Here is a 24,499-nt window from a genome sequence, read left to right on the forward strand (position 1 = left end):
GGCCCTTTCCAGGTACTATTTTAGTCGCACAGCCTTTAATATTTTCACTCTTAACACTGGATCTGCCTTCTGAAGTTCAGACTTGGCACAGCTGATCCAAGAGACATGCAGGCACCATGGCCTCATCGCCCACCAGTCAACGGGATCAAAACCGCCGGGGATACAAGATTAGACATCACACCCGACTCTCCCCCCCAACACACCATCTATCCAAGAATATACATACATGCAGATGCCACAAAGCCCATATGCACACACACACACGTCAATCACATGCCTATTGTGAGGGTATTAACCCTTTGAATCTGATATGTTCCAAGCACAGTCTCCCCTTCTCCTTCCTTCCATCCGGCCATATCTCTCTTAATTCTTCACAGGTGAGGGGATACAAGGCACTGATCCCCAGAGGAAACCCAAGGTCACACCTGGGGCACAGAGAGGGGCCTTCGCAGGCATCGCTCCGTTAGAGGGATTTTCCACAGCAGTGCAAAATCACCCATTAATCTCAGTTGTTTAATGAACTGTTAACAGTAAATCAGAGGTATAGGGAGGGAAAATGAATTTGGAGGGCTGAATTAGTAATCCAGCTTTCTTTCTTATTTCCAAAGAGAATTTTGTCTCTATCTTACAAATTTCCATTACTGTTTTATTATATGAAATATATATTTAGAGTTTTATTTCCCAATTGAGCCTTTTCTGATAATATAGCAATCTATTTTAGTACATTTGACCAATTTGTCTTTAATAATTGCCTGCTCAAAATGTGCTTTAAGCTCTAATTCTCTCTCCAGAGAGTTGCAGATGCAGATGCAGTTGCAGATGAGCGATATAAAAAACAAATCCTGTCATGACAAATCATCCTTCACAAGAGGCATGTCAGCGACTACAGCTGTGAGGATATACATCTCATCATTTAAGTAATCACTGCAACAAGTGTGTGATTCAACACTGCAAACAACAAAGTGTGTGTGCAAACACATGTCCCATTAATCCTCTTACTAAATAAAACCACACTACATCATAGTTTTTTGTATTAGGACTAGGGATCATTAGACTATAATATAATATATATAATATAATATAATAAAATATAATAAAATATAATATAATATAATAAATATAATAAAATATAATATAATATAATATAATAATATAATATAATATAATATAATATATATAATATAATATAATATAATACTTGCTGTATGTTTACTGGATTCTGGATTGGTAATAAGGATATGGAAGCTGTTATTGCTAATCATGCTTATTTCAGGCTGTTAAACAGATAAAAGGATTTAAATTCTTGTGAACTGGATGATAATCTTAAACTACATCTTCAGGTAGATGCAGCAAAAAAAAATCTTTGTGTTATCTGAAAAATACACAAAAGCTAAATAAATCTCAAATAAACTGATAACTGTAGATTTCTTAATTGACCTATATTTATGCAGTACTGATTTTCATAAAATCCATTTTATTTTATTTCTATTGCTTTGTAGCCCTATTATCCCTTAAAATGGCTTTTCTTGTGGAAATGTGTGCTTGTTGAACCAATACCACTCCACGTTTCTGGAGTATAACCCAATGCCGTGTGTCCTTCTGGAATCTCCAAATCTTTTATGCACTATTATATTTTTTGTACTCACACATAAATGTGTACACCTGCATTCCAATCATACCATGGAAAGAAGGAGGCTGGCACTCATTCTCCTAGCTTCCTCCTCCTACTACCAGCAGGAAGTAATTGAACTTGAACAACAGGCACACATGGAGAAAGAGAAAGAGAGAGAGTGAGAGAGAAAATGCAAAACAATTACAAACCCCGTCACTTTTGCTGCAGCCACAGTCGTTTTCAGCTCCACCGGTGCCATGCAAACCCAACAATCTGGTTTCACGCTTAATAAAGAAGTTGGATTCTGTGGTGCTCTCACGGTTGCCAGTTGTTGCTGTCACTCATTATCATCACAGCCCTTCAAATGCACACACACACACACACACACACACACGCGCACACACACACATACACCCACACATACGGGCAGGCTAGAGCCTGTATAAACACCCACACATGACCCCAGTATGCAGACGCACACTTGCACACTTTCTGACGCACACACACACACACACACACACAAAAGCACGCAAGCTCGAGAGCATGGGCAGCAGGGTCACACCAGCGCCATGCTTCATAAAGGGCGCCGTTACAATAGGTTTACTGTTACTCTGATGACTGCCGGGATACAATAAGACTGAATGTGCTGGCCTGATGCTCGTCCAGTCCTCTCCATTCTTCACTTGATGACAAGGACGACAGACTTAGACGGGACAGCATGTTATCAGAGGATGCCCCTGAAGGTGAGTCGGATCATTGCAGGGTTATGTGCCCTGTACCTCCACTTTTATGCACACGAAATAAGCAGTGGTGAGAGACGGCTGTAGCAGAAAAATTGAAGATTGAATTTGAAGAGCTGTGACACGTGTTGAAGTTCAGTATTTATTTTGAGACTCTCCCTGAAGCTAAGCTGAAAAGCTTCAGCCCCAGGTTTGTAACGGAAGCACTAATTCTCTAGAAAATATAACCCAGTTAATTAGACCTATATAAAAGAAGAATAAAGGAATAACTGTGAGGATTTAAAAAAGGTCTTTAAATTTGATAAAATCAATACCACATTTCTGCTAAGTGAAATGGATTAAAATACAGACCGCTGAGGATCATTCTGGAGTATTTTAAAGAGGAAAGGAGAAGCGACAGTTGAGAGGGATTAGAGTCAATGTTGGAGAGCGGGGTACAGTTTGGGGGTGACAGATGGGACTCACCCAGATCTAGATCCAGAGGGGTGTGGTGATGAACCGTGAGATTCCTCTGACTTGGGGCAAGCAGGGGTATTTTCACTGCAGCTGTCAATGGTTCAACACCTACACAGAGCCACTCTCCTTCCCACTCCTTGCAAACACAAGTGCACAGTCACATTTCAGATCATGTAAAAGGCCGTGAATGGATGTTTTGTGTTTGATTTTTCCATTTCTTAACGAGTGTTACAAATGAAAAGCTCATAACAATTATGGCTTCTGATTAAGAGATGTACTGAAGGCTGTATTTGCTTACCCTCTGTTGCCTCTTACCCTCTGTTCTATCTATCTATCTATCTATCTATCTATCTATCTATCTATCTATCTATCTATCTATCTATCTATCTATCTATCTATCTATCAACCCTATTTGTTAAATAGCGGATGGGTCACTAAGTTCAGAAAAACTGTGAGAACGTCTTCTGACTGACTCTGACCGAATCCTTAAATAAGATGCATTGTAGATGCTTAATAACAATTATGGGCGGGTAAAGATTAAACAAATGGAACTATACTGGAATTTCTGGTTTGGTATAATTACAGTGATATAAACATTGACAAAGCACCAAAAGCAAACTTCAAACCAAAATTCTAGTGTTTTGTATATCTATAATTTAGAAAATAAAACACTGGAAAGTAAGAATAATCTTTGACAGTGTATGTGTGTGTGTATAATACTTTGTAGTGCAACTCAGAACCAGAATAATGTAATAAAATCAGGGTTAAACTTAATTTAGGACGCGGTAACTTCTGATTTAATTCCCCTTATACCGGTCATTTCCACCACTACAAGTTTTGGATTACTATCAGACCTGATAATGCTAACTTTTGAATCGGGAAGTTCTCCTTCACGTCTTTAAAGGTTGTGGGAACGACACCTAATCGGACAATTAAAGGGCGGAGATGGAACCTCATGTCATGTACATGGGTTTGATCTCTTTCCCCGCGACCGCCTCGTTTCTCACCTGGACGGAAGTAAACATAAAAGGCGTCGCAGGTAAAGGCAGCCCCCTTACCTCCTCCTCCTTCTCCTCCTCCTCCGGCAGCTTCTCCTCCTCTGTCCAGGTAGTGCAGCCGCGCTTTCCAACTCCACGTTCGGCTGAGGACGCGCGGCGCCGGAAATATTCATGTCAACCTGAGACGACCTGAAATCTTCTTCTTCTCTCTCTCCTCATAAGCAGTAACGTCACGGACTAATGGGGCTTATACTGCTAAGCCTGATTCTGCGGTACTGGATCAACAGCGTGCAGGGTGAGCAGGGCTGACACTTAAATCAGGGGCAAAGAGCTGTTAGATAACTGTTTAGCTGTTAGAAAGATAACTTATTAAGTCCTAAATCATAAAACCTGGTATTTATTGCTCTGTGTGTGTGTGTGTGTGTGTGTGTGTGTGTGTGTATATGTATATATATATATATTCCTAATATATATATATATTCCTAATTTTCATTCCCAATTTTGTTTTAGCTGTTAATATTTTTACCTTTTGCTCCGTGTGTGTCCATGTGGCCACAGGGTCGTGTTCAGCTGGCAGTGCTGCGACCTGCGATGAGTGTTTGCAGCTCAGTTCTCACTGTGCCTGGTGCACGCAGGAGGTAAGCAGCACGTAACAAACAACCAACGCAACCAAAGAAGTCACCCAGGTCACACAGAGTAGCAAATCGATGCTGTGTTTTTGCAGCGGTGATGACGGTTGTCTCCACTATGGTTCTGCAGAACTTCACAGACTGGTTTTCAGTCGGCGAGAGATGCGACGCGCCGGATGCTCTGCTAGTGAAGGGATGTGCCAGGAGCTACCTAGAGTTCCCCGTTTCCAAAGCCCAAGTCCTTCAGGATCTCCCATTGGGAAAGAAATCTGAAACTCACAACAGCACTCAGATCTCACCTCAGAAGATCGCTCTAAAGATGCGACCTGGTAAGTGACGCATTTTCGATTTGACTGAGGTTTTGGCTGCCTGTTCCTCAGTAAAGATGAGGTGTTTGTGTTGGGTTTCGTGCAGGTAGTCAGGTGACTTTCCAGGTGAAGGTGCAGCACACAGAGGACTACCCTGTGGATCTCTACTACCTGATGGACCTGTCTGCGTCCATGATGGACGATCTGCAGAAGATCAAAGATTTGGGGTCCAGTCTTTCGAAGGAAATGGCGAACCTCACGAGTAAATTTCGCATGGGCTTTGGCTCATTTGTGGAGAAACCCACCCTACCGTTCATCAAGATCACAGAAGAAGAGCTGGCGGACCCCTGCAGGTAGAAAACGAGACCGCTGCGGCAGTCAGGTTAAAAATCATTTCTTGACCTCTGTTTCGTTTTTCTCAGTGGCATCTCCTCCTCCCTAACCTGCCTGCCAACATTTGGATACAGACACATGCTGTCGCTGACGAGCGACACCGACAAGTTCAACCAGATCATTGCGAAGCAGCGCATATCTGCGAACATTGACCTGCCAGAGTGTGGGTTTGACGCCATCATGCAGGCAGCTGTCTGTGGGGTGAGAGGTGTGAGCGTAGCTGCAGTCCACTTCAACTCACTTGTGTTGTTTATGCGTCGGTGTGCATCACTTGGCAGGACAAAATAGGATGGAGGAATGACTCGATGCGATTGTTGGTGTTCGTCAGTGATGCCGACTCACATTTCGGGATGGACAGCAAAATGGCCGGCATCGTGATTCCCAACGACGGCCACTGTCACTTGGATGCCAACAATGAATACTCCATGTCCACCATGCTGGTACATCAATATTAACAAATGTTATTAGGCAGCAGCTGTGATTTGTTTTTTTTTATATTGTCTATATTTGAATACTTTTCATTCAGTGTGTGAGTCATTTCACGCCATGAGTCAACGATGTTTTCGCTGTTATCACATGTTGTCATTATTCTCCTGAAGGAGTATCCAACTCTCGGTCAGCTAATTGATAAGGTGGTGGAAAACAACATCCTGCTGATATTCGCTGTGACAGAACCACAGATACACAATTACAAGGTGAGGGTTTGTTTACATTTCTGAGCTGTCCTTGGAGCGAGGAAAATGTTCCACTTTCATCGAGATTTCTTTTTTGGGGGGGGGGGGGGTGGTGGTTAGTCCTGCTAGACAAATACGTACACGTTTGTATCAGTGACGTTGGTATTTTTTCCCTTTCTAACAGAACTATGCAAATTTCATACCAGGGGCCACTGTTGGAGTCCTGGCAACGGATTCGAGGAACATTTTGGAGCTGATTGTAACAGCATACAAAGTAAATAAATAGTCATTGTCGTCTGTTGTATCAACTGTAAAAATACGCCAAATTAATTCGGAAAATGATGAGTGATTTCATTTATCCAGAACCAGTAGATCCTGGTTTCACCTATCTCTCTCTTCCCCTTTTTTCTATTCAATCTTTCCCCTCCAACCACCCGGCGCTTTGAGTCAACATGTTGGACGGCAGGTCTCGGCTTGTCTTGATTGCTCTCTGTCTCTGACTTACTTTTCTCCTCTCACATGCTCTGTTGCGGTTGGTCGTTCCCTGTCCATCATGCTCTCCTGTCCTATCTAAAGCTGTGAGCCGGTCCTGTAATTACCTTGCCGGTTCCGGCAAGGAGTCCGCATTATTGCACCAACTGTGAAGACTTGGCTAACTGTTCCTCTTGATACTTACAAAATGAGCTAGCTTTTTTTGCATGTGTACTGTGCAGCTCAAGCAAGACGAGTCTAATATACAGTTAATTTCTCCATGGGGCTCACACGTGGCTTTTGTTTTTTATGGCTTTGTTTTCCCTAAAACACAACACTTATGAGGTGTTAATATTTCTGCTTAATTACTTTTTAAAGTACTTATACTTGCACTTTGCTTCTCTCCACCATGAGGAGCAGACATCCAACCTTGTTGTGCTTATGCAAAGACAACAAGGGTACTCTGATTTTTTTTTAAAATGACCTTGATCATGGTAATCTGATGCCTTTATTTTGGGTAGATTCAACTGAGTAACAGTTATTGTCTTCTGAATCCGATACCTGCCGTGCCTTAATCCAACTTCAAACCCTTGTATCCTGTAAATCTCCTCCAGTTTTCTTCCTCCTTAGCAACAAAGATACAATATAATTACAGTCCTTTGGGAATCACAACAATTGACACTCTTTTAGCAACCATGCGGTTCATTTGTCAGCCAGACAGTCAACAAGCTGAGGTGAGCTGTCACTCTCTCCTCAGGTGCAGTTGTATCACCCAGCACACCTGGAACATGACTCATCTAAAAACCATAGATGTAGGGTTTTGCCACCCCACAGGTCGCTGCGGGGTGAAAGTGTAATTCCCAGAAAATCCCCATTCATTTCTGTATTTCAGGGTGACGTGTGGTTCAGCTCTGTGATGTGCTGATAATTGCATTTCCACGCTCAGAAATCTGTGTGCTGTGTTGCAGGAACTACGTTCAGAGATTGAACTGGAGGTCCTTGGAGATACGGAAGAGCTCCAGATGTCCTTTACAACCATCTGCCCAAATGGGACTGTGCTCCCAGATCTAAAACGCTGCACCAACATCAAACCTGGAGAGACGGTCTGTTATTATGCTCTACATTTCTCCTGCACGACATTTTTAGAGCAGAAGATTTCACGTTGCTGTTCAACTTACACTAACAAAGAAGTCAAACGACTTGTAATTATAAAGCATGTATAAACTAGAAGAAATAGAGAGATATATGACAATCTATTTATTGTTTGAGTTGACAATACCACAGAAACTGCGGTATTGTTAGCTTGTGTAGTTTAAAAACCTTTACGCAAAAGGCACCCATTGGATGATGCAGAAAAGCATTTCAGCATAATATAAAAGATTTTTGATTAATAAGGAAATTGTTTTAAAAAAAAATAAATGCAGACATCTGATAAGGCTTTCTTTATAGGCAGAGTCACACAGCATTTTGATGACTGTTGCCAGTCATCTCAGACTGTGATCAGGATGTATTTCCGACACAATCTCAACAGACTGGGCCGACCTACCTTTAATTGCGATTATTTGCTATTGAGCAAACAAATCCTCGGCGTAGGCCAGGCTACATGGTGAGGAGCTGTTTGTTCATCCACTCCTCAGTTCCACGCCCATTCTGATGAGCTCACCACATACACACACACTGCCCAGCCATTAAAATAAAGCACAGCGCCACAAATGCACACAGTTCTAACATATAAATAAATAATAAATAAAAACCCTGTAGTTTTTCACTGATCTGAATGGCTGTTTTATCACCTTTGAACAATAGACTGGAATATTTATGGAACTGTGTGTTTTGCTCCGCAGGTAGTGTTTAATGTGTCCGTGGCGCTGCCAGAATGCCTGTCTGGACTTCGGCACTTGTTCCTCAAGCCTGTGGGCTTGCAGGACACTTTAGAGGTGGAACTGAAGTCTCTGTGCTCCTGTGACTGCCAGTCACCTCCTAATGCAAACAGTAGCCAGTGCGCAGAAGGCCAAGGGACTTTCCATTGTGGGGTGTGCGTGTGTCAGCCAGGGTTTATGGGCGCAGAGTGTGAATGCAGCGAGGAAAGCACCTTGTCTAGTAACTGCCTCGCCAACAATGGGTCCGAGGTATGCAGCGGACAGGGACAGTGCTACTGTGGCCAGTGTGTGTGTCATACGTCCAACTTTGGACGCATCTATGGCCATCACTGCGAGTGCGACAATTACTCATGCGCTCGCTTCCGTGGGGAGCTCTGCGGGGGTGAGTGACACACGACCGTCATACATTATTCATGCATTTTCGAATCTCTCATTTTGGCCACTTTGCTCCCGCAGGCCACGGAGTGTGTGACTGCGGCGAGTGTCACTGTGAGAGCGGCTGGGAGGGACACTATTGCAACTGCAGTACCGGTACAGAGGCGTGCGTGTCAGAGGATGGCACTCTCTGCAGCGGTCGCGGGAGATGCGAGTGTGGCCACTGCGTGTGCTCCATACCCGGAGCGTCCGGGGACAGGTGTGAAAAGTGCCCCACATGTGGAGACGCCTGCAACTCTGCAAGGTGAGAAGCCATTAGCGGCGTCAGTTTGTGAATCAAGATGTAACGTGATGGGTTTTGTCTCTCACTGCAGCTCCCTCCGCCGAAAGATATAAAATGTCATCGCCTCACGCCACATGATCCGTCTGTTCTTTTTAGCACAGGCGTATCCAATTCTCGCTCCCTTTTACGTGTGTCTGCACTTTCCATGTGACATCAAAAGACAGCTAATGCCCCCAACATAGCAAGAGATTTCCTTTCTGCATTGTAAAGCAGCTGTCAGGATTAGTGCCATTTAATACCACTGTTGTGAAGGAGACCTGTGATAGGGAGTGAAGCAAGCCTTGGGAAAACTGTGATAAGTGACCATCTCTGTGATTTCTTTGTGTTGAAGACTCAGTAAACTTTTTGCTTCCCAAAAGGTTTTGTGTTGCCGCTGAGTAAAACCTGATCTGTTCCTCCCCTGTTGTACCATTAGGACCTGTGTAGAATGCCACCTGGAGGAAGAGGATGCTGAATTATGTGACCAACAGTGCAGCATCCCTAAGATTTCCATCAATTCAACAGCAGGTAAAGGATACCTTTTCACTACCTTTTAAACTTGAGCTGAATTAAATTTCAATGTAGAATGTGCTGTTGGCTCAGGCTTGATAAATTAAAAACTTAAATATTGAATTGAAATTGAAAATTGCAGTGTTTCTGGGAACCTGAATAGATTGTGTTCGTGTTTGCCTGTTGTTTGGTGCTGTGGCAACATACACATGCTGTGGAATGTGCAGTATTTCCACAACAAACTTTAACGTGATAAAATTCAAGGGAAACGTTGAATGAAAACAGAATGTAGGGCAAGTTTCAAATTGACCTGGGTTGGTGCTTCATGCAGAGACAAGCATTGATAAGGCATCAACTCCATGCACCAACTGCACAGCTGGAACTCTTTTTTTACCTGAAAATGCTTGTTGTTGCTTCTGTTTATCCTACAAGCTCAGTGTTTTTGATAGTGATATCGGTGTTCAACAATGCTAAATTCTCCCATGGGTCAGAGAGTTGAAGTAATGCCAACCTACATCAGCTCGGGTGTCTCCTTGCAGCCCCTCGTTCTCTTACACACACCATCCGTGTAGCGCCACCACAATGGAAACATATTATTTACCTTGTCGTACAAGCAGTGCTATTGTAGCGCATGTGAACAGCCAAAGGTACCTCGTCTTCTTTTGTGGATGAGGACATTTTAAAGAAACGATATCTAGTATCTGATCATCAGAGGAGATTGTCTGTCTTGAGATGGGAAATGCAATGATATGCTCTACACACATGCACACGCACCAGATTTTAGCCTTTGATATGGAAATCACATTCACTGACAGCACAACAGAGACAAGTATATCCGTTTACACTCTGAGAACAAAGTGGTCCAAAGGGAAGGCGATATGGGATGGACTGCTGCTTCTCTTATGGACATGCATGTTCTCCTTCTTTCTCAGATTATGACAAGAGCGCCTCACTGCAGTGCACTGTGATGACAGAGAACGAGTGTTGGATCTCTTTCAACGTGGTGGCAAGTGAGACGCGGACCATCGCATACAATCTCCAGATATACGGTGAGTTTACAGCAAACTCTATTAAGAAAAATGGAGTTCTTGTATAAGTCCTTGATCGGCGTCTGTTTTTCCAGGTTGTCCAGAGGCTCCTGGGATGCTCGTGATTATTCTAGGGCTTTCCCTTTCCGTTGTGTGCATCGGCCTCATTTTGCTGGTTGTGTGGAAGGTGCTGGTGTCGGTCCATGACCGCAAAGAGGTGGCCAAGTTCGAGGCCGAGCGGTCAAAGGCGAAATGGCAGACGGTACGGTCTATAACCAGAAATCCAACCATGGAATGTATTTTGGTGCAGCGTTGAATCTTTGGTCTTCAATCGATCATATGTGAAAACAAAACAAACAAAACATTACTGTTTCATTCTTGATTAAATGATGGTAGCTGTCTGAAAAGGGGCATTTATAGTATTATGTGCTGCACTCATGATCTCTCTCTCTCTCTATTTTTCCTTCTCAGGGGACCAACCCTCTGTTCAGAAGCTCAACATCTACTTTTAAAAACGTAACTTATAGAGAGACTCACAGAGATAAAAATATTACACTGGATTACTGCTCATGATAAATGGAGACTATGCAAAAAGAAAAATGCACTTAAGTGTCTGCGTACGAGTGTGTGAGTGTGTGAGAGTGAGTGTGCATGGGTGTACAGATCTCTAAAAGGTTAGTTAACTTTATACTACATTTTTTTGTCTTTGGCCATTGTCAGATGAACACTACATGATAAATTAACTACTGTAAAAGTACAACTAGTGTACAAGTACACACTGCACTTCCTTTTGCATGGTCCTATAAAATTTTGCCTACTGTAACATGCATCTTGGAAATCGGTCTGCTGTATAATGCGACGTGTTCTACTACTGAAAAACAGTATGAGGTTTGCTGTATTCCAGTGAATGTAAATATGCAGGTGGATTATTTTTAATGTGCATCCTGTTGGTGTTATTTTATTGTGAAGAAAGGCTGAGCCTTGACCACTGAAAAATGTGTTTCTTAATGGCATGTAAATAAAGAGTTTTGACTTTTTGTGAAGTGATACATTGATTTAATGATGATTTTATACATTTTATGTTGATTTCATACATTGAGGTCAGTAAACTGGTGTCAAAGATGCAGGCCTACTACTGCATCAGAAAATAGTGTGAGTGCACCAACACCCTGCAAAATTATATAAAGGAACTGTACTGACTTCCACATGATGGCTACTTTAAAACAACTTTAAAAGAATCCAGCACTTTAATTTTGAAATCCTACTTTAGCATAATTTGATCAATTTTTAAAAAATAAAACAGCCCCTTGGTATTGAGAATATATAGTCCCTCTAACGTTGTCGTGTGTATCAGCTTTTTCACATGTCTATGAACCTTCCTTCCAAAATACCCATACTTGGATTTTTGACATCATACAAATATGTTTGTTCTTGCCTGTAGATCTAGAAAGCAATCCAACATGTCATCAGAACCATAAACATTTTAACTGTAAATGTTGCATTTTAACTGCTAAACTCCTATAAGACAGTTTAAATATTCATATTCAGACTGTACGGCGTAGCCTATGATGGATTTCCTGTTTTTTTCCACCAGGCTCATGTTAATAGCAACATTATTCTGTTATTTTACTGATCCATTGTTGATCCAAGTTTTTCTTTGGTGTTGTTTTACATGTGAACCTTGTAAAAAAACAAAACAAACAAACATTCCAACTCGGCCCAAAATCATTTTCATCCTGAACTGGGCGTGGTTTAGCACGGCCTTACACAGTGAGAACATATTCAATCTCACATCCCTGCACATGCGATACTAGAAAACATCATCAATTAATTATTATTATGGTATCACCTGAAAATAAACCGCGACTGTCCGCCTACAAGTGACAATAGTTGACCCAAAATATTTGTGACGTGGGCAGCGGGGCGGGGCCTAGGCTGAAATACCGTGTTGAGGAGCCTCGCTCGCATCGCTCCGACTCTGTCTCCTCAACTTAGCAACTTAGCACAACAATGTTACTGCAGATCTGTCGCTGCAGCCGTGTCAGTGCCGTGGCGACTGTTTGTGCGGTGCTGTGGCTGCTGAAAATCTGCTCTTGCGCCACCGACCAGAGCGATGAAGCGCTGGACAAAAAGCAGCTCACTGAGTTTTACAGTAAGTTGATTCATCTTTGCTGCTGCACGTCAAAGGACCTCCTGCAAAACAGGCTCACGCTGTATATTTGGGTAGGATTCTGCTATAACAGTGTTGGAACGCGTGATAAGCGGGTAACTTGGAAACATTACATATCTGCAGACTCCAACATGAAAATACCTTCAAAATTCCACAGTGGCCTCAAACTTTGAATCACTGTGCTTTGTTCCTGTTAGGCTATGGTGGTTTTTAACGGATTGTCAGTATCTGCAGAAAATAATTACTCATTCTAAATTACTTTATTACAGACTGTATGTTAAAATAAAACTTTTTTTATTCAAAAAGTGAGGCGCCTTTGGTGCTCTCCAGTGACAGAATAAGCAGTAACAGAATAAGCCCCTCCCCATTTCCCCCCAACTAATTTCCAACCAAGTATAAACATTGTCCATGGTGGTAATAATGCTGATATGACTATTAACAAAGAAAAGTTTAATGAAAACTAAATTAAGCAACATATAATAACAAACAAGAGCATTCGGAATAAAACGATTATAAATGATTAGTTTAGAAGTTAAAGACACCCTTTGAGGTGCAAAGACTGACATGAGGTCTGATCGCAAAATATTCAAAAATTCAGATCAGATGTTGTGCAACCACATTGAATAGAGTGTGGCTTGAGTCGGACTAGACAGAATGCCCACCAATGAACTTATCAGTCAGAAACAATGAAAAAAATTCAAAGGAAAATGCTGTACCCCTTTATTTATGTAGAAATGTGAGGTATTGTCTCTTTTTTGTCTTCATCCCAGAAAAAGGCCTCTTCCTCCTGGAGAGTGAACCGCTGAAGCGCTGCATCACAGTGGATCGCTCCAACTTGGTGCTGGGCGACTGCGAGCGGCCGACGCGCAGCATGCTCTGGAAGTGGGTTTCCCAGCATCGCCTCTTCAATTTGGGCACCAGCACCTGTCTGGGGCTCAATCTGTCGAACAAGACGCAGCCCCTCGGCACGTTTAGATGCGACACCGCTCTCTCTGTACTGTGGTGGCGCTGCAGTGGAAAAATACTGCAGGGGGCTTCCCAGTGGAAGGTGACTGTGACTGGACGTTTGGTGGTGGTAAAGAGGAATGCTCATCATTTGTGGAAGAGATACAACACCGACAGAGAGGGGCCCTGCTCCCGACCGTATGAAGGTAAAATACCTCACAAGGGTTCTGAAATTCAAAGCACTTTGGTGACATTTCATAAATCATAATATATGACTTATGCTTTTTGCAGATATCCACACCTTGTTGGGAAATGCACATGGCATGCCCTGCGCTCTGCCCTTTAAGTACAACAACAAATGGTACTATGAGTGCACAGCCGAAGGCCGTGACGACCATCTGCTGTGGTGTGCTACCAGCACCCACTACGATGACACTAAAAAATGGGGCTTTTGTCCAGTTCCAGGTGAAAAAACGAATGGATAAGTGATCAGTTACTCATCGGACTAGTTGTACGGGGGTTCGAATTTCCCATTTAAAATAAAGAGACTCCACCTCCCAACCTTCTTGTCATCCCTACTGCCGTTTTCATTTGTGACTGTGTTTTGCAGGTTATAGCTGTGACCATTTTTGGGAGACAAATCAAAAGCTCCAGGCGTGTTATCAGTTCAACTTGTACACTATTCTGACCTGGAGTCAGGCACAGTCAACCTGCCATGCCCAAGGTGGGAATCTGCTTAGCATCACCAGCCTGGCAGAACAAAGTTACATTAGAGGTAGGCAACAAGTTAGAGAACCTAACTTCCCCTCTAGCATTGTAGTACTACACAATATCTGATGCGTTTTCCCCTGAATTAACACATTAAAGTCAGGAATAACAAGGCAGGCGCGGTTTTTGTTTTTTATTTTGTGGTAGACCGACTAGCAAGCATTGGAGCGATGGTATGGATCGGGTTGAACCACCTGAAGGATGGACGGGGGTGGCAGTGGTCTGACGGGGCCCCTCTGTCATTGGTTAACTTCACCACAGGTAATAATATAAGTGGTTCTGTTTAGATGCAACCGCTTTTCACACTGATATATTTCAGGACTCGTGTTCATTTTCTGCTGTGCTGGAAACACATTTGTCTAATGAACCTGGATATCAGCATGACAACAATAAGTCTTCCTATCATTGTGTGTCCCTCAGCTCTGCCCGCCAGTCCTCTCCAAGACAACAGACAGTGTGGAGTGTACAATTCAGCCTATGAGGGTCATTGGCAGAGTCTCTCGTGTGAGTCTGCGCTGCCTTACATCTGTAAGAAGACGCCCAATGACACCCGCAGAGCCGAGCCCCTAGGTGAGACCCTGCCCATCACTCCACATCCCCAAGGCCTGTTAAAAGGATAAATTATGAGCCTGTTAAAAATGTATGGGAGGGTATTTTAGGTCAAATACTAGCACTTTACTCTGCACAGCTGTATAGCATCTGGGAAATGACCTTTCACCTTCATTACTGTTGCTCTCTTGGGAGTGTGAGCAAAGCAGCCTTGGCAGCTGTGTGTATGTGATGCAAATGTGAGCTTTTTTTTGGACAGTTGTACATGTATTTATTCATTCTCTTACAGAGAACTGGCAGTATATCCATACAGAATGCAGTAGTGGTTGGTGGCCACATAAAGGGTTCTGCTACAGGTTGCTGTCTGAAACAGAAGGAACTTGGGAGGAGTCTTCTGAGGCCTGTAACTCTCGAGGAGCAAATCTCACAAGCATCCGCTCTCTATCTGAAGTGGAAATGCTTCTCGACCTTCTGGCTAATTGTAAGAACGTTGTGGGTGAAGATCTCTGTGTTGTTAAAGGTGTGCAAAGATACAGATTTGGTGAATGCTATGCTGTGTGCAGATTCTGGGGATAGCACGGAGGTCTGGATTGGCCTTTGGAAACGGGGATCATCACCTACTGTGGAGTGGTCTGACGGCTCACCAGTAACTCTCACACTGTGGCACCAGTATCACCCCCCTCCCAACCAGACGGACATACTCTGTGCCAAAGCAGACAGAAAGGTGTCTTTTCATCGTGATTGTTGAAGAAAACAGAGGATCTTCTAATTAAATTAACCAATATATTGATGTATTTCTTTTCAGAATAGTTTTCTATAGTTTTATTTTGATGAATGACTTTTTAAAATGTTTCCTATTTCAATTTCAGCTGAACGACTGATTCATCAATCAACTATGTCAGCTATAATTTCCCAGTGATAGTTATATGTAGATATTGTAGGTGCCTTTCTCATCAGGAGTAAAATAGTTGCTCTTTTGCAGGAAGGAAACTGGCTTTTGGTGTCGTGTGATGAGCGATTGCCTGCTCTGTGTAGGAGAAAAAGCCAGACGCCCATAAATCACAGTGAAAACTTGGACACTGGATGTCCGGAGGTGAGAAGACAAATGCATGTTCTCAATAGCTGCAGCATCGCAAGACAAGTTCAAAAGGACTCGCCATGCCATGCTTCTGATTTTCTAAGCACACAATGTGGCGGTTTCGAGAACCTTAAAACATAAAACACTTTTAATTTGCCTCGGAATTTGACATCTACAATTTGGCTTGAACAGGACTTCGGTGTTCTTTTAACTGCAAACATCTTACACCCTGAATTTGTGTGCTTCTTTGCACAGCCAGCAAAGGTTTCCTGGTGTGGTCGACCTCAGCCTCTATAGCTCTCTTGGTCAGAGGCTGATCTAGTGCCCTGATATCAACAAAACTCCCTTTTGACCTCATTCTACTCCATGAAAACTGATTTGTCATTTGTGACTCCATATCTGGTGACTTATTAACTTTTTACGGGCAGCCGCCACGAGTCAGACATTGTTATAACGGCTTTATACAGATCAGCATATGCTCGATGGGCAACTGCACGCCTGTTGTAGTTCTACTACTCCCACTTCTGATGTACAATGAGCTGATTCACTCCACTTGCTGACGTATTGTCTGGTCTTCATGTTGCTCCTTGACTCTTGTTTACAGGAATTTCAGACTCCTGACTCATCAGGCTGCTTCATGCCCTGGATCACAAGCCCAAAAATGTCCCTACAGCTACAATATCGGGAGGCATGCGCATGCAGTCTCAAACAAAATTGAATTTTCCACTTCCAGGCTATTTTGTTTGCTGTGTTGTTCAACCAGGTAGTGGGGATTACTGTGCGAATTAACACTCAGAAAAGTTTTAAGGAGTGGTCTGAGTCAATGCCATGGGTAGAATCTAAGGTAAACAGAATATAGGGACAATGAAGGAATGGTAAAGGGTTAGACAAATTTACACTGTTCGTCAAAACACCCCCTGCCACACAAGCCAATGCAAAGCCTTGTTCAAAGTTAAAGACTAGCAGGGCATATTAATTCCAAATTAGAATCAGGCAGACTTGCAGAGTATTGATGGTTTTATCCCAGTTCCGATAAAAATGTCACAGAAAATACATGGAAACCATCTGCTTTTTATGATCGCCAATGAATTTTACTTACTTTATGGCACAGGGCTGGGAACGCCACAGGCATTCCTGCTACACTGTGACTAATCAGGAACAGATCAATGAAGATGCGCGAATCGGATATTACTGCCACGGTCATCTTCTTACTGTGGAAGACAGGTGTGTTATTTAAGACAGTTGTTTACTTTGTGGTCTTAAGCCCAAAATCATTTTTCTGCACCAACTTTTCTCATTGTCATCTTTTTTGAATTGGTAGGTTTGAACAAGCATTTGTAAACAGTTTGCTAAGTGCGAGTGGGGCCAACAGTAGTCTGTATTACTGGATTGGTCTCATGAGCACTGATGATGATGATGATGATGATGGAACGTACATCTGGGATCACAACACTGACCCGCCGGTGCCACTGACCTTCACTAACTGGAACAAACACCAGCCAGGTAGCCAGTGCTTGCAAGTTTGCTATTCAGAAATAAATACTGCTAAAGCGTTGTGGGATAATGTTTAAACGAATGTAAACATCTTCCCATCTTCCTTTTTCTTGCCCCAGTCAGTGGCAGTGGCTGCGTTGTTATGTCAGGTGGGCCCGCTTTGGGTCGGTGGGAGGTAAAAAACTGCAGGACCTTTAAGGCTTTGTCACTGTGCAAGCAAAGCATCCACAATGACAATGATTTCCAGCTGCCGCAGCACTTCAATCATCCCAACGCCCCCTGTCCTCCAGGGTGGGAATCACAGGCTGAGCTGCTGTTATGTTTTAAGGTACGACTGCTCATCACAGAAAATGAATACCTTCTTTTCTTTCTCAACATAATTGCTTCACTGTTTCATGTTGTTTAGATATAACATTGAAAATGACCCATTTGTTGCCTATAGGATAAAATAATTTATGAAACCATGCAGATGGTACAGAAACATCTCTTTCCCAACAGCGTGGTCCATTTTCCCTGTAACCTGCCGCTGACAGAAGATTTTGCTCTTGTAGGTTTTTCATGATGAAAAAGTCCTGATGAAGCGTTCCTGGGTGGAGGCAGACTTTTTCTGCCAGGCCCTCGGGGCTCAGCTGACCAGTTTTACTCACTACAAGGAGCAGATGTTTGTTAAGCAGCTACTCAGCACTATGTTTGATGGGTCAGTACAGTTCCTCTTCTTCTAGAAGCAATTAAAAAATATATATAGAAAAATTATTTGTTGCTGTTGATTTCACCACAATACATAACTAGAATGAAAACCATCTGCGCTGAATTCTTTGTTTCTCTCTCTTTTTTATTTTTTAGAGAAGAGGGTCGCTCATTCTGGGTGGGTTTGAATAAGAGAGACCCGGAGCATCCAGGAGCTTGGGAGTGGTCGGACAACACCCCCGTAAGTGCTGAGATCGCTGCGTATCTTATTGTAGTCTTCAGTAGTCGTAATCTGAGGGCGTCTCGTTGCCTGGTGTGTGCTTTCATGCAGGTGGTGACGACTTTTATCGAGGATAAAGCTGAGGATGATGACAGGCGGCACTGCGCTGTTTACAGTTACCTGACCGATGCTTTCGTACCACAGCTCTGTGATGCTAAACACGAGTGGATCTGCAAGATAGCCAAAGGTTAACACAGTCACAGTGACATTCTGAACAGATGCACAAGATGTACTGCTTTATGTGTTACAGTACGATTTACGTTGCAGGTGAAAAACTGAAAAAACCTTACTGGTACATTGAGCGTAAGTAAAACGTTTTTTTATTACATGATATCAACAAATATTCATTCATCATACGTGCAGCTTCATTTCTTGTTAATTTTATATCTGCCACTGGAAAATTGGTATAAAAATGTCTTCCCAAGAATCATGACTTTATTGCCTATCATCGTTGTTAGATGTGCAGTTGCATGTCTTTAATTTATGCCAGTAACTGTATTTACTGGCATTGTCGTCTCCGTTTCCCTTGGATACGCCCACAGACAGCGAGCCGTGGGTGTTTTACCACGGAGCTGAGTACCTTCTGGTGCAGCAGCCGTTCGACTGGGACAGCGTCTCTCTGGCCTGTCAGATGATGGGAGCTTATCTGTTGTCCATCCACTCTAGAGATGAGCTACACTTCATCAAGGAGCATTTGCGACGGGTTTGTTTTCACCTCTAAAAAAATAAATAATAAAATATATATAAATATTCTCAAGCTGCTGACTTATGTGGTATTACTTAATGACACCTTTTTAACTTCAGTAACAAACTGGAGACACAATAAAGCTTAAATATATATACCTACAATCAGTCTATTTTTAACTGGATTCTGTTTTTGTATCTTTCCAGTTATCACTAGGCCCAACTGACTGGTGGATCGGCCTTTCTATTGGGCCACCAGGAGAGGAGGTCAGGTGTGTCCCTTATGGAGCTTTTCAAATATTGTCTGCTGCAGCCACTGATTCTCTTAGAACCTTCAACGTGGTGTTTGTTTGCAGGTGGAGTGACAGGACAGAGGTAGAGTTTCAGAACTGGGCTCAGGCAAGTGCCCTTGGCCCAAGGAAAGACAGGATGTGTGCCACCATGTCCTCATCGTCAGGTAATCACATCGAAGCACGCAAAGGCACACGAGTCCACTAGACACCATTATAAATTTGTCATTGCGTGCTGCAGGGAAGTGGTTGAGGAGTAAGTGTAATGAACTCCACGGCTATGTTTGCAAGAGAAAGACCGTGTCTGTCCTGGAGACTCGACGAGAACCCCACTATATCGGACGATGCCCAGAGAAATGGCTCTACTTTGGACACAAGGTTCAGACACACTCATGGACATGCACACCATGTTTCGTAGATGCACATTTACTCTTTTTACTGTAACACAGATTTACTGGAATGTTTCTGACCTGGATTTGGTTTTCAGGTCAACAAGTTAATGTTTAGAAAATCATAAAAAGATGTCTGACCTTTGATGTGTGGAAGGCAGTGTTATAGAAGCAAGATAGATTTTTAAGTAGGTGTTTTTGTGCGTGTGTGTGCCTGCAGTGTCTCCTGCTTCACTTGCCGAGCAGTCCCAAAGAGGGCAAGACTTGGAAAGATGCCGAGTCCATCTGCTCCTCCTTTGAAAGTTCGCTGGTCACCATAGACAGTGAGATTGAACAAGGTCAGAAAAATCAAATCAACTGTCACCAGATAAACAGTAAATGGCATTTGCCAGCGACATCTATCATCAACGCCCTGTGTGTTTCTCATGCTTTGATTTCTGCAGCCTTTATTACCATGTTGCTGCAGGGGAGTGCAGTAGGTGTCTGGATCAGTCTGAAATGGACCGGCTATCGCAACTGGTCTCCAATAGAGAGTGATTTTACTGTAAGTTCTCACTGTCAATTGAATTGATGTCTTATAGTACTTGTATAGTACTTCTTACACATATTTGGCTGCATTTTAGGCTTCACAATTGCTTTTAAAGGTTCTTGGCAGAACGTAGTCCACTAAAATTAGAGCAGGCAAAACAAATTATTTGGTCAGAAAATATTATTGACCAGGTTTACAATAAAAATAATGATGTAATGAAGAAAGGAAGGAAGGAAGCCCATGAATGCATTATTAGTTCAATGTTGCTGCGGATATGTTACTAGAAGTGTTTTTTTAATAGAATGAAGTGAACGTGTAATGTTATATCTACTTTGCTAATCCCCAGGAGGAACCATTGTGCACTGTTCTGTCAAACAACCACAACATTCACATGACAGGGAAATGGTACGATGAAAAGTGCAGTGAGAGCGGGTATGGCTTTGTATGTCAGAAACTTCAGGGTGAGATACATCTGGTTTTTTTGAATTAGTATTTCATGCAATATAATAATGGGGGTGTTTTTGCTGTTGGACCCCTGTTGGTTTGTACATCTGAGTAACTTGTCATGCCTTTTTATTGTCCTAGATACAACCAAGTCTCCCACTCACTCCTACCACCACCCTCTTCCAAACAATATTGAGTACAGGGACCACAACTACAGGGTTATATCTGGCAACCTGAGTTGGTATAATGCGATGGTAATGTGCAGAGAGAATCATTTCGACCTTGTGAGCATCATGGACGCCTACCACCAGGCTTTCCTCACTGTCCTTGTCAATAGACTGGGAGCTCCGCACTGGATTGGGCTGCACAGTGAACTGCCTGTATGTATCCTCCATGAAAAGCACAAGTGTTTTGTCTCATTGGTCTGCTGCTGTAGCTTTTTGCTTTATTTTATAGTCAGTGACTACCTTATTATCAACTGCTTTATAACTTTTGGGGGGAACGGGGAAGGTACACAATGGGTGAAGCTAGGCTCCACAGCTGGATGAGTCGCCAGTTCATCGCAGGGCCCCATATGAGCATTTGTGGGTTCGGTACCTTGCTCAAGGGTATCCAGCAGTGCCCTGAAGGTGTTCTGGCACCTTCCCCTTCCACCAGAACACCTTCCATGTTTTGTGTTTTGCAGTGGGGCTCGAACCAAGAACCCTTATTATTATGATGATAATTATTGTTGTTGTTATCCTCCCCTCTCCTCTCAACCGTTAACAAGGGCGACATCACATCACTTTGTCACTTTAAGCAGCTGATCGGCGACTTTTCTTCCAGGGTGGCATCAGTTATAAGTGGTCGGATGGCAGTGAAACGGTGTACACACACTGGGACGCGGAGGATGATGAAGACGCTCTGGCTGAAGACTGCGTGTATGTGGACGTCAATGGCAGATGGCGAAGGGCAGACTGTGAAACGTTGTTACCAGGCGCCCTCTGTCAGGAAATGCATCCAAGTCAGTGCTTCGAGTGAGAATCTTCACATTTCTCCCAATCAGTGGTATTCCTAACGTGTGATTAAAAACCTCTGCTCTCCCTTACAGGCAGTAAACCCTTCATCTCCAATGATGTGGTGTGTCCGACCACTTGGGTCAAATTTGGACAAATCTGTTACAATTTTGACCCTGTGGTCTACCAGCTCACATTTGAAAAATCAAGAGAGCATTGCAGGCTCATGGGTAAAAGGCCTTAAACTACAGAGACTGATTCCTCTATAAAAACAATTATAGAAATCTAGAGCTGCTCTAAAATATACAATTGTTGCCTCTTGGGAAATTACAACAAAATTTTTAAAACCTTTTTTTTCCCAGATTCCCACGCTGCTACAAGCTTTAACTTTCTGCTACTCTCTTTCTACATTCCAGCCAATAACTCAGATGTCCTGACCATTATGAGTGATCAAGAGAACCGTTTTGTTCTGGAGCAGCTGTGGACTCTGGGGCTTCTTCACCAAACCGTGTGGCTGGGGATGGACTTCAACCAAGACAGTAAGAGTCATGATCACTGCCCCTCCCCCGTTCTTTCAATCAATTTTCAGTAATTTGAAGCCTTCCCTTTTAGATAATTCAATGGTGTGGGTGGATGGCTCACCTGTGGACTACAATAACTGGCCCAACAAATCCCCGGACCCCAAACTGGTATTTCCAGACACCTGTGTCACCACCAGAGGAGTTGATGGCGTGTGGCACCTGTCGCAATGTACCGAGCAACTGGGCTTCATTTGTAAAACCACCACAAGTAAGTTAAATCACCACTTTTATTTTGCTTCATGGAGGTGTTAAAGGGATCATCCATAATGTTTGATAACCACAGATGAGACCGTGGCGTAATACAGCCTGCTACTTAATTACATAACCACTGTTGACTTGAGTTTTATGCCACAAACCCTAAAACTGAAATGTCTTCCCCATTTCTTTAGCATGCAGCACACACCAAAAACAATTCTGGTCCCAAAATAGTCTCTTTTTTTTCAGTCTATCTTGGCCAAAGGCTATTTGGGCTTTGCCACTGATACCTGTTTAAAAGCGTAAAAACCCATTAAACACAGAGAGTGTTATCTGAATGTGACTTAATTAGTATTTTGTAAAGCCTTTCTGAGAATGAATTGAATTTAATGAGTATTTACTCTCCACATTGTCCATGGAAGGGGGATTCTTCAGCAGAGCCTCTACTTTGTGGTTCTAGATGTGGCTCTATTTAGTACAAAAGCTGTTTTGCAGCGCAGGTTTTCCTGTTACGTACAGATGAATCATGAATGTACATTAGGTAAACAATTTTTAAAAGGTGAGAAAATGCTCATAAAGATCACATTTCACTGCAAAATGTCAATAAGTAATCTAATTGTTTCTGTTTCTGCAGAAGCTAACGACATGGTGGAAGTGGAATCTTTAAAAGGTAGAAAGGATTCAGGTATCTGTGAATAAATAGAACATGCTTGACTTGAAAAAATCATGTAAAATGACTGTATTTCAGGGTTTCATCACAGTGCCATCCCCGCTGCAGTGCTGGGGGCTGTACTGATCTTTGCCCTGTTGGCAGGAGCGACCTGGCTTGCATATAAGAAGAACGCCTTGTGTTTTCGGGGGCTTCCCCCCATCGGCAGCATTTATTACAGACAATCTGGAACACATACAGACTCAGATGGAAATGTGCTGATCACAGACCTGAGTCCATATTCTGCACAATAGCACTCAGAGACTTCTTTTCTTTTCTTTTTTTTTTAATCTCCTGTTACAAACACTACTGTGAAGCTGTGACTCTGCATCCTCGTTATGTCTTTGAGATAATGACAGACAACTTGCCTTACTTTCCTTTTGAATCCCTTTAAAGGATCTCGTATTCTCTTGTTCATATTTTTTGTATTACCAGTGGAGAGCACATTGAAGTTGATCACTTTTGAAGCACATACTTCGGATGTTGAGGAGGGATGCTAGTCTTAAGAATTTGAGGTACTGAACACTCAATATTTGTTATATTCCTGTATTGAAAGATCAGTTGTACTTCTGCTTATTGCAGGGATTGTTTATTTTCTAATGCCTCTATGGTCCAGCAATTTTGTCAGTATTATATATCTCTGTCCAGAAGAGCGCAGTCCTAGGAACAGCTAAGATCCTGCATAGAAGCCTCAGACTCCCGATATATATATATATTTTTTAAGCACATTTGTCGCAGATTTTGTTGTGACTTTGGATCATGAAAATGTGCTGACCTCTCCCTATGGATAAATGTGTTTTATCGTAAATGGTATTAATGATTATTCTCAAACTTTGATCATGTTTGACATTTGATAAATTACAAAAGTATAATATATTGGAAGCAGAAGTTATGCTACTCCATATTCGATGCTTTGTTACTACTAACTTTAAAGTGAAAGTTTTCTTTTTTTAACTGCTCCTTTAACTATTAATAGTGTTTGATGGCAGAGGGAAGAGCATGTACTTCACCAAGTAGTAGTATAAATTGTGTTTGGTTTTGGACTGACGTCCTTGTTGTTTTTAATCTTTCTTTTTTTTTTACATAAAAATGCAAAATTATCCATAATTTACATAAAGTCAGTATCTATATTTACACCCAGCGACTACAACCTGTCAGCTGGACAGCAGAATCGTCCAGCCTCTCAAAAAGACATTAAAAATTAAAACGGTAACTTTTTATTTTAATTTTTACACTGACTTGTTTTTATTGCGTTATCAGGCACGGATCAAAATTGAAAGTTTGACTACATGGGGGGTGAAAATATATAGACATAA

At 42.5% G+C, this 24,499-nt stretch overlaps 2 protein-coding genes across 4 annotated transcripts; both read left to right on the forward strand.

Moving 5' to 3' along the window:
• The first annotated feature begins 2,166 nt into the window (after positions 1-2,166).
• Positions 2,167-11,433, forward strand: itgb6 (integrin, beta 6). Of its 3 annotated transcripts, none has more exons than XM_057013626.1 (16): positions 2,167-2,355; positions 4,032-4,101; positions 4,365-4,444; positions 4,566-4,764; positions 4,850-5,096; positions 5,166-5,337; positions 5,415-5,576; positions 5,736-5,831; positions 5,995-6,084; positions 7,250-7,384; positions 8,126-8,543; positions 8,618-8,840; positions 9,295-9,386; positions 10,301-10,417; positions 10,492-10,658; positions 10,868-11,433. In XM_057013626.1, the coding sequence occupies exons 2-16, from the start codon at positions 4,047-4,049 to the stop codon at positions 10,967-10,969; spliced, it is 2,355 nt and encodes a 784-aa protein (XP_056869606.1). In that variant the 5' UTR covers positions 2,167-2,355; positions 4,032-4,046; the 3' UTR covers positions 10,970-11,433. The 3 variants fall into 3 exon arrangements, with proteins under 3 accessions (XP_056869606.1, XP_056869614.1, XP_056869623.1); XM_057013634.1 differs by lacking the exon at positions 2,167-2,355 and adding an exon at positions 3,900-3,915; XM_057013643.1 differs by lacking the exons at positions 2,167-2,355; positions 4,032-4,101 and having other exon boundaries at positions 4,531-4,764.
• An 873-nt stretch (positions 11,434-12,306) lies between these two features.
• Positions 12,307-24,415, forward strand: pla2r1 (phospholipase A2 receptor 1). Its single transcript, XM_057013614.1, has 30 exons — positions 12,307-12,548; positions 13,337-13,717; positions 13,803-13,976; positions 14,122-14,286; positions 14,427-14,540; positions 14,700-14,849; positions 15,118-15,309; positions 15,392-15,552; positions 15,811-15,921; positions 17,018-17,130; positions 17,228-17,409; positions 17,520-17,728; positions 17,952-18,097; positions 18,244-18,328; positions 18,419-18,554; positions 18,635-18,670; positions 18,910-19,070; positions 19,259-19,323; positions 19,408-19,508; positions 19,583-19,719; positions 19,951-20,068; positions 20,174-20,274; positions 20,606-20,720; positions 20,845-21,083; positions 21,529-21,706; positions 21,794-21,928; positions 22,115-22,237; positions 22,311-22,487; positions 23,109-23,144; positions 23,223-24,415. The coding sequence occupies exons 1-30, from the start codon at positions 12,407-12,409 to the stop codon at positions 23,435-23,437; spliced, it is 4,398 nt and encodes a 1,465-aa protein (XP_056869594.1). The 5' UTR covers positions 12,307-12,406; the 3' UTR covers positions 23,438-24,415.
• The last annotated feature ends 84 nt before the right edge of the window (positions 24,416-24,499 follow it).

This window comes from Takifugu flavidus, chromosome 2 (assembly GCF_003711565.1).
Source record: "Takifugu flavidus isolate HTHZ2018 chromosome 2, ASM371156v2, whole genome shotgun sequence".
NCBI lineage: Eukaryota > Metazoa > Chordata > Actinopteri > Tetraodontiformes > Tetraodontidae > Takifugu > Takifugu flavidus.

Bases quoted from the DNA above. Each gene is read 5' to 3' on its own strand.
- pla2r1 (XM_057013614.1), top strand. From the start codon at position 12,407: ATGTTACTGCAGATCTGTCGCTGCAGCCGTGTCAGTGCCGTGGCGACT. The intron at 13,718-13,802 runs GTAAAATACCTC...TGCTTTTTGCAG, and splicing joins CTGCTCCCGACCGTATGAAG to ATATCCACACCTTGTTGGGA. The intron at 20,275-20,605 runs GTAAGTTCTCAC...GCTAATCCCCAG, and splicing joins CAATAGAGAGTGATTTTACT to GAGGAACCATTGTGCACTGT.
- itgb6 (XM_057013626.1), top strand. From the start codon at position 4,047: ATGGGGCTTATACTGCTAAGCCTGATTCTGCGGTACTGGATCAACAGC. The intron at 5,338-5,414 runs GTGAGAGGTGTG...ATCACTTGGCAG, and splicing joins TGCAGGCAGCTGTCTGTGGG to GACAAAATAGGATGGAGGAA. The intron at 7,385-8,125 runs GTCTGTTATTAT...TTTGCTCCGCAG, and splicing joins ACATCAAACCTGGAGAGACG to GTAGTGTTTAATGTGTCCGT.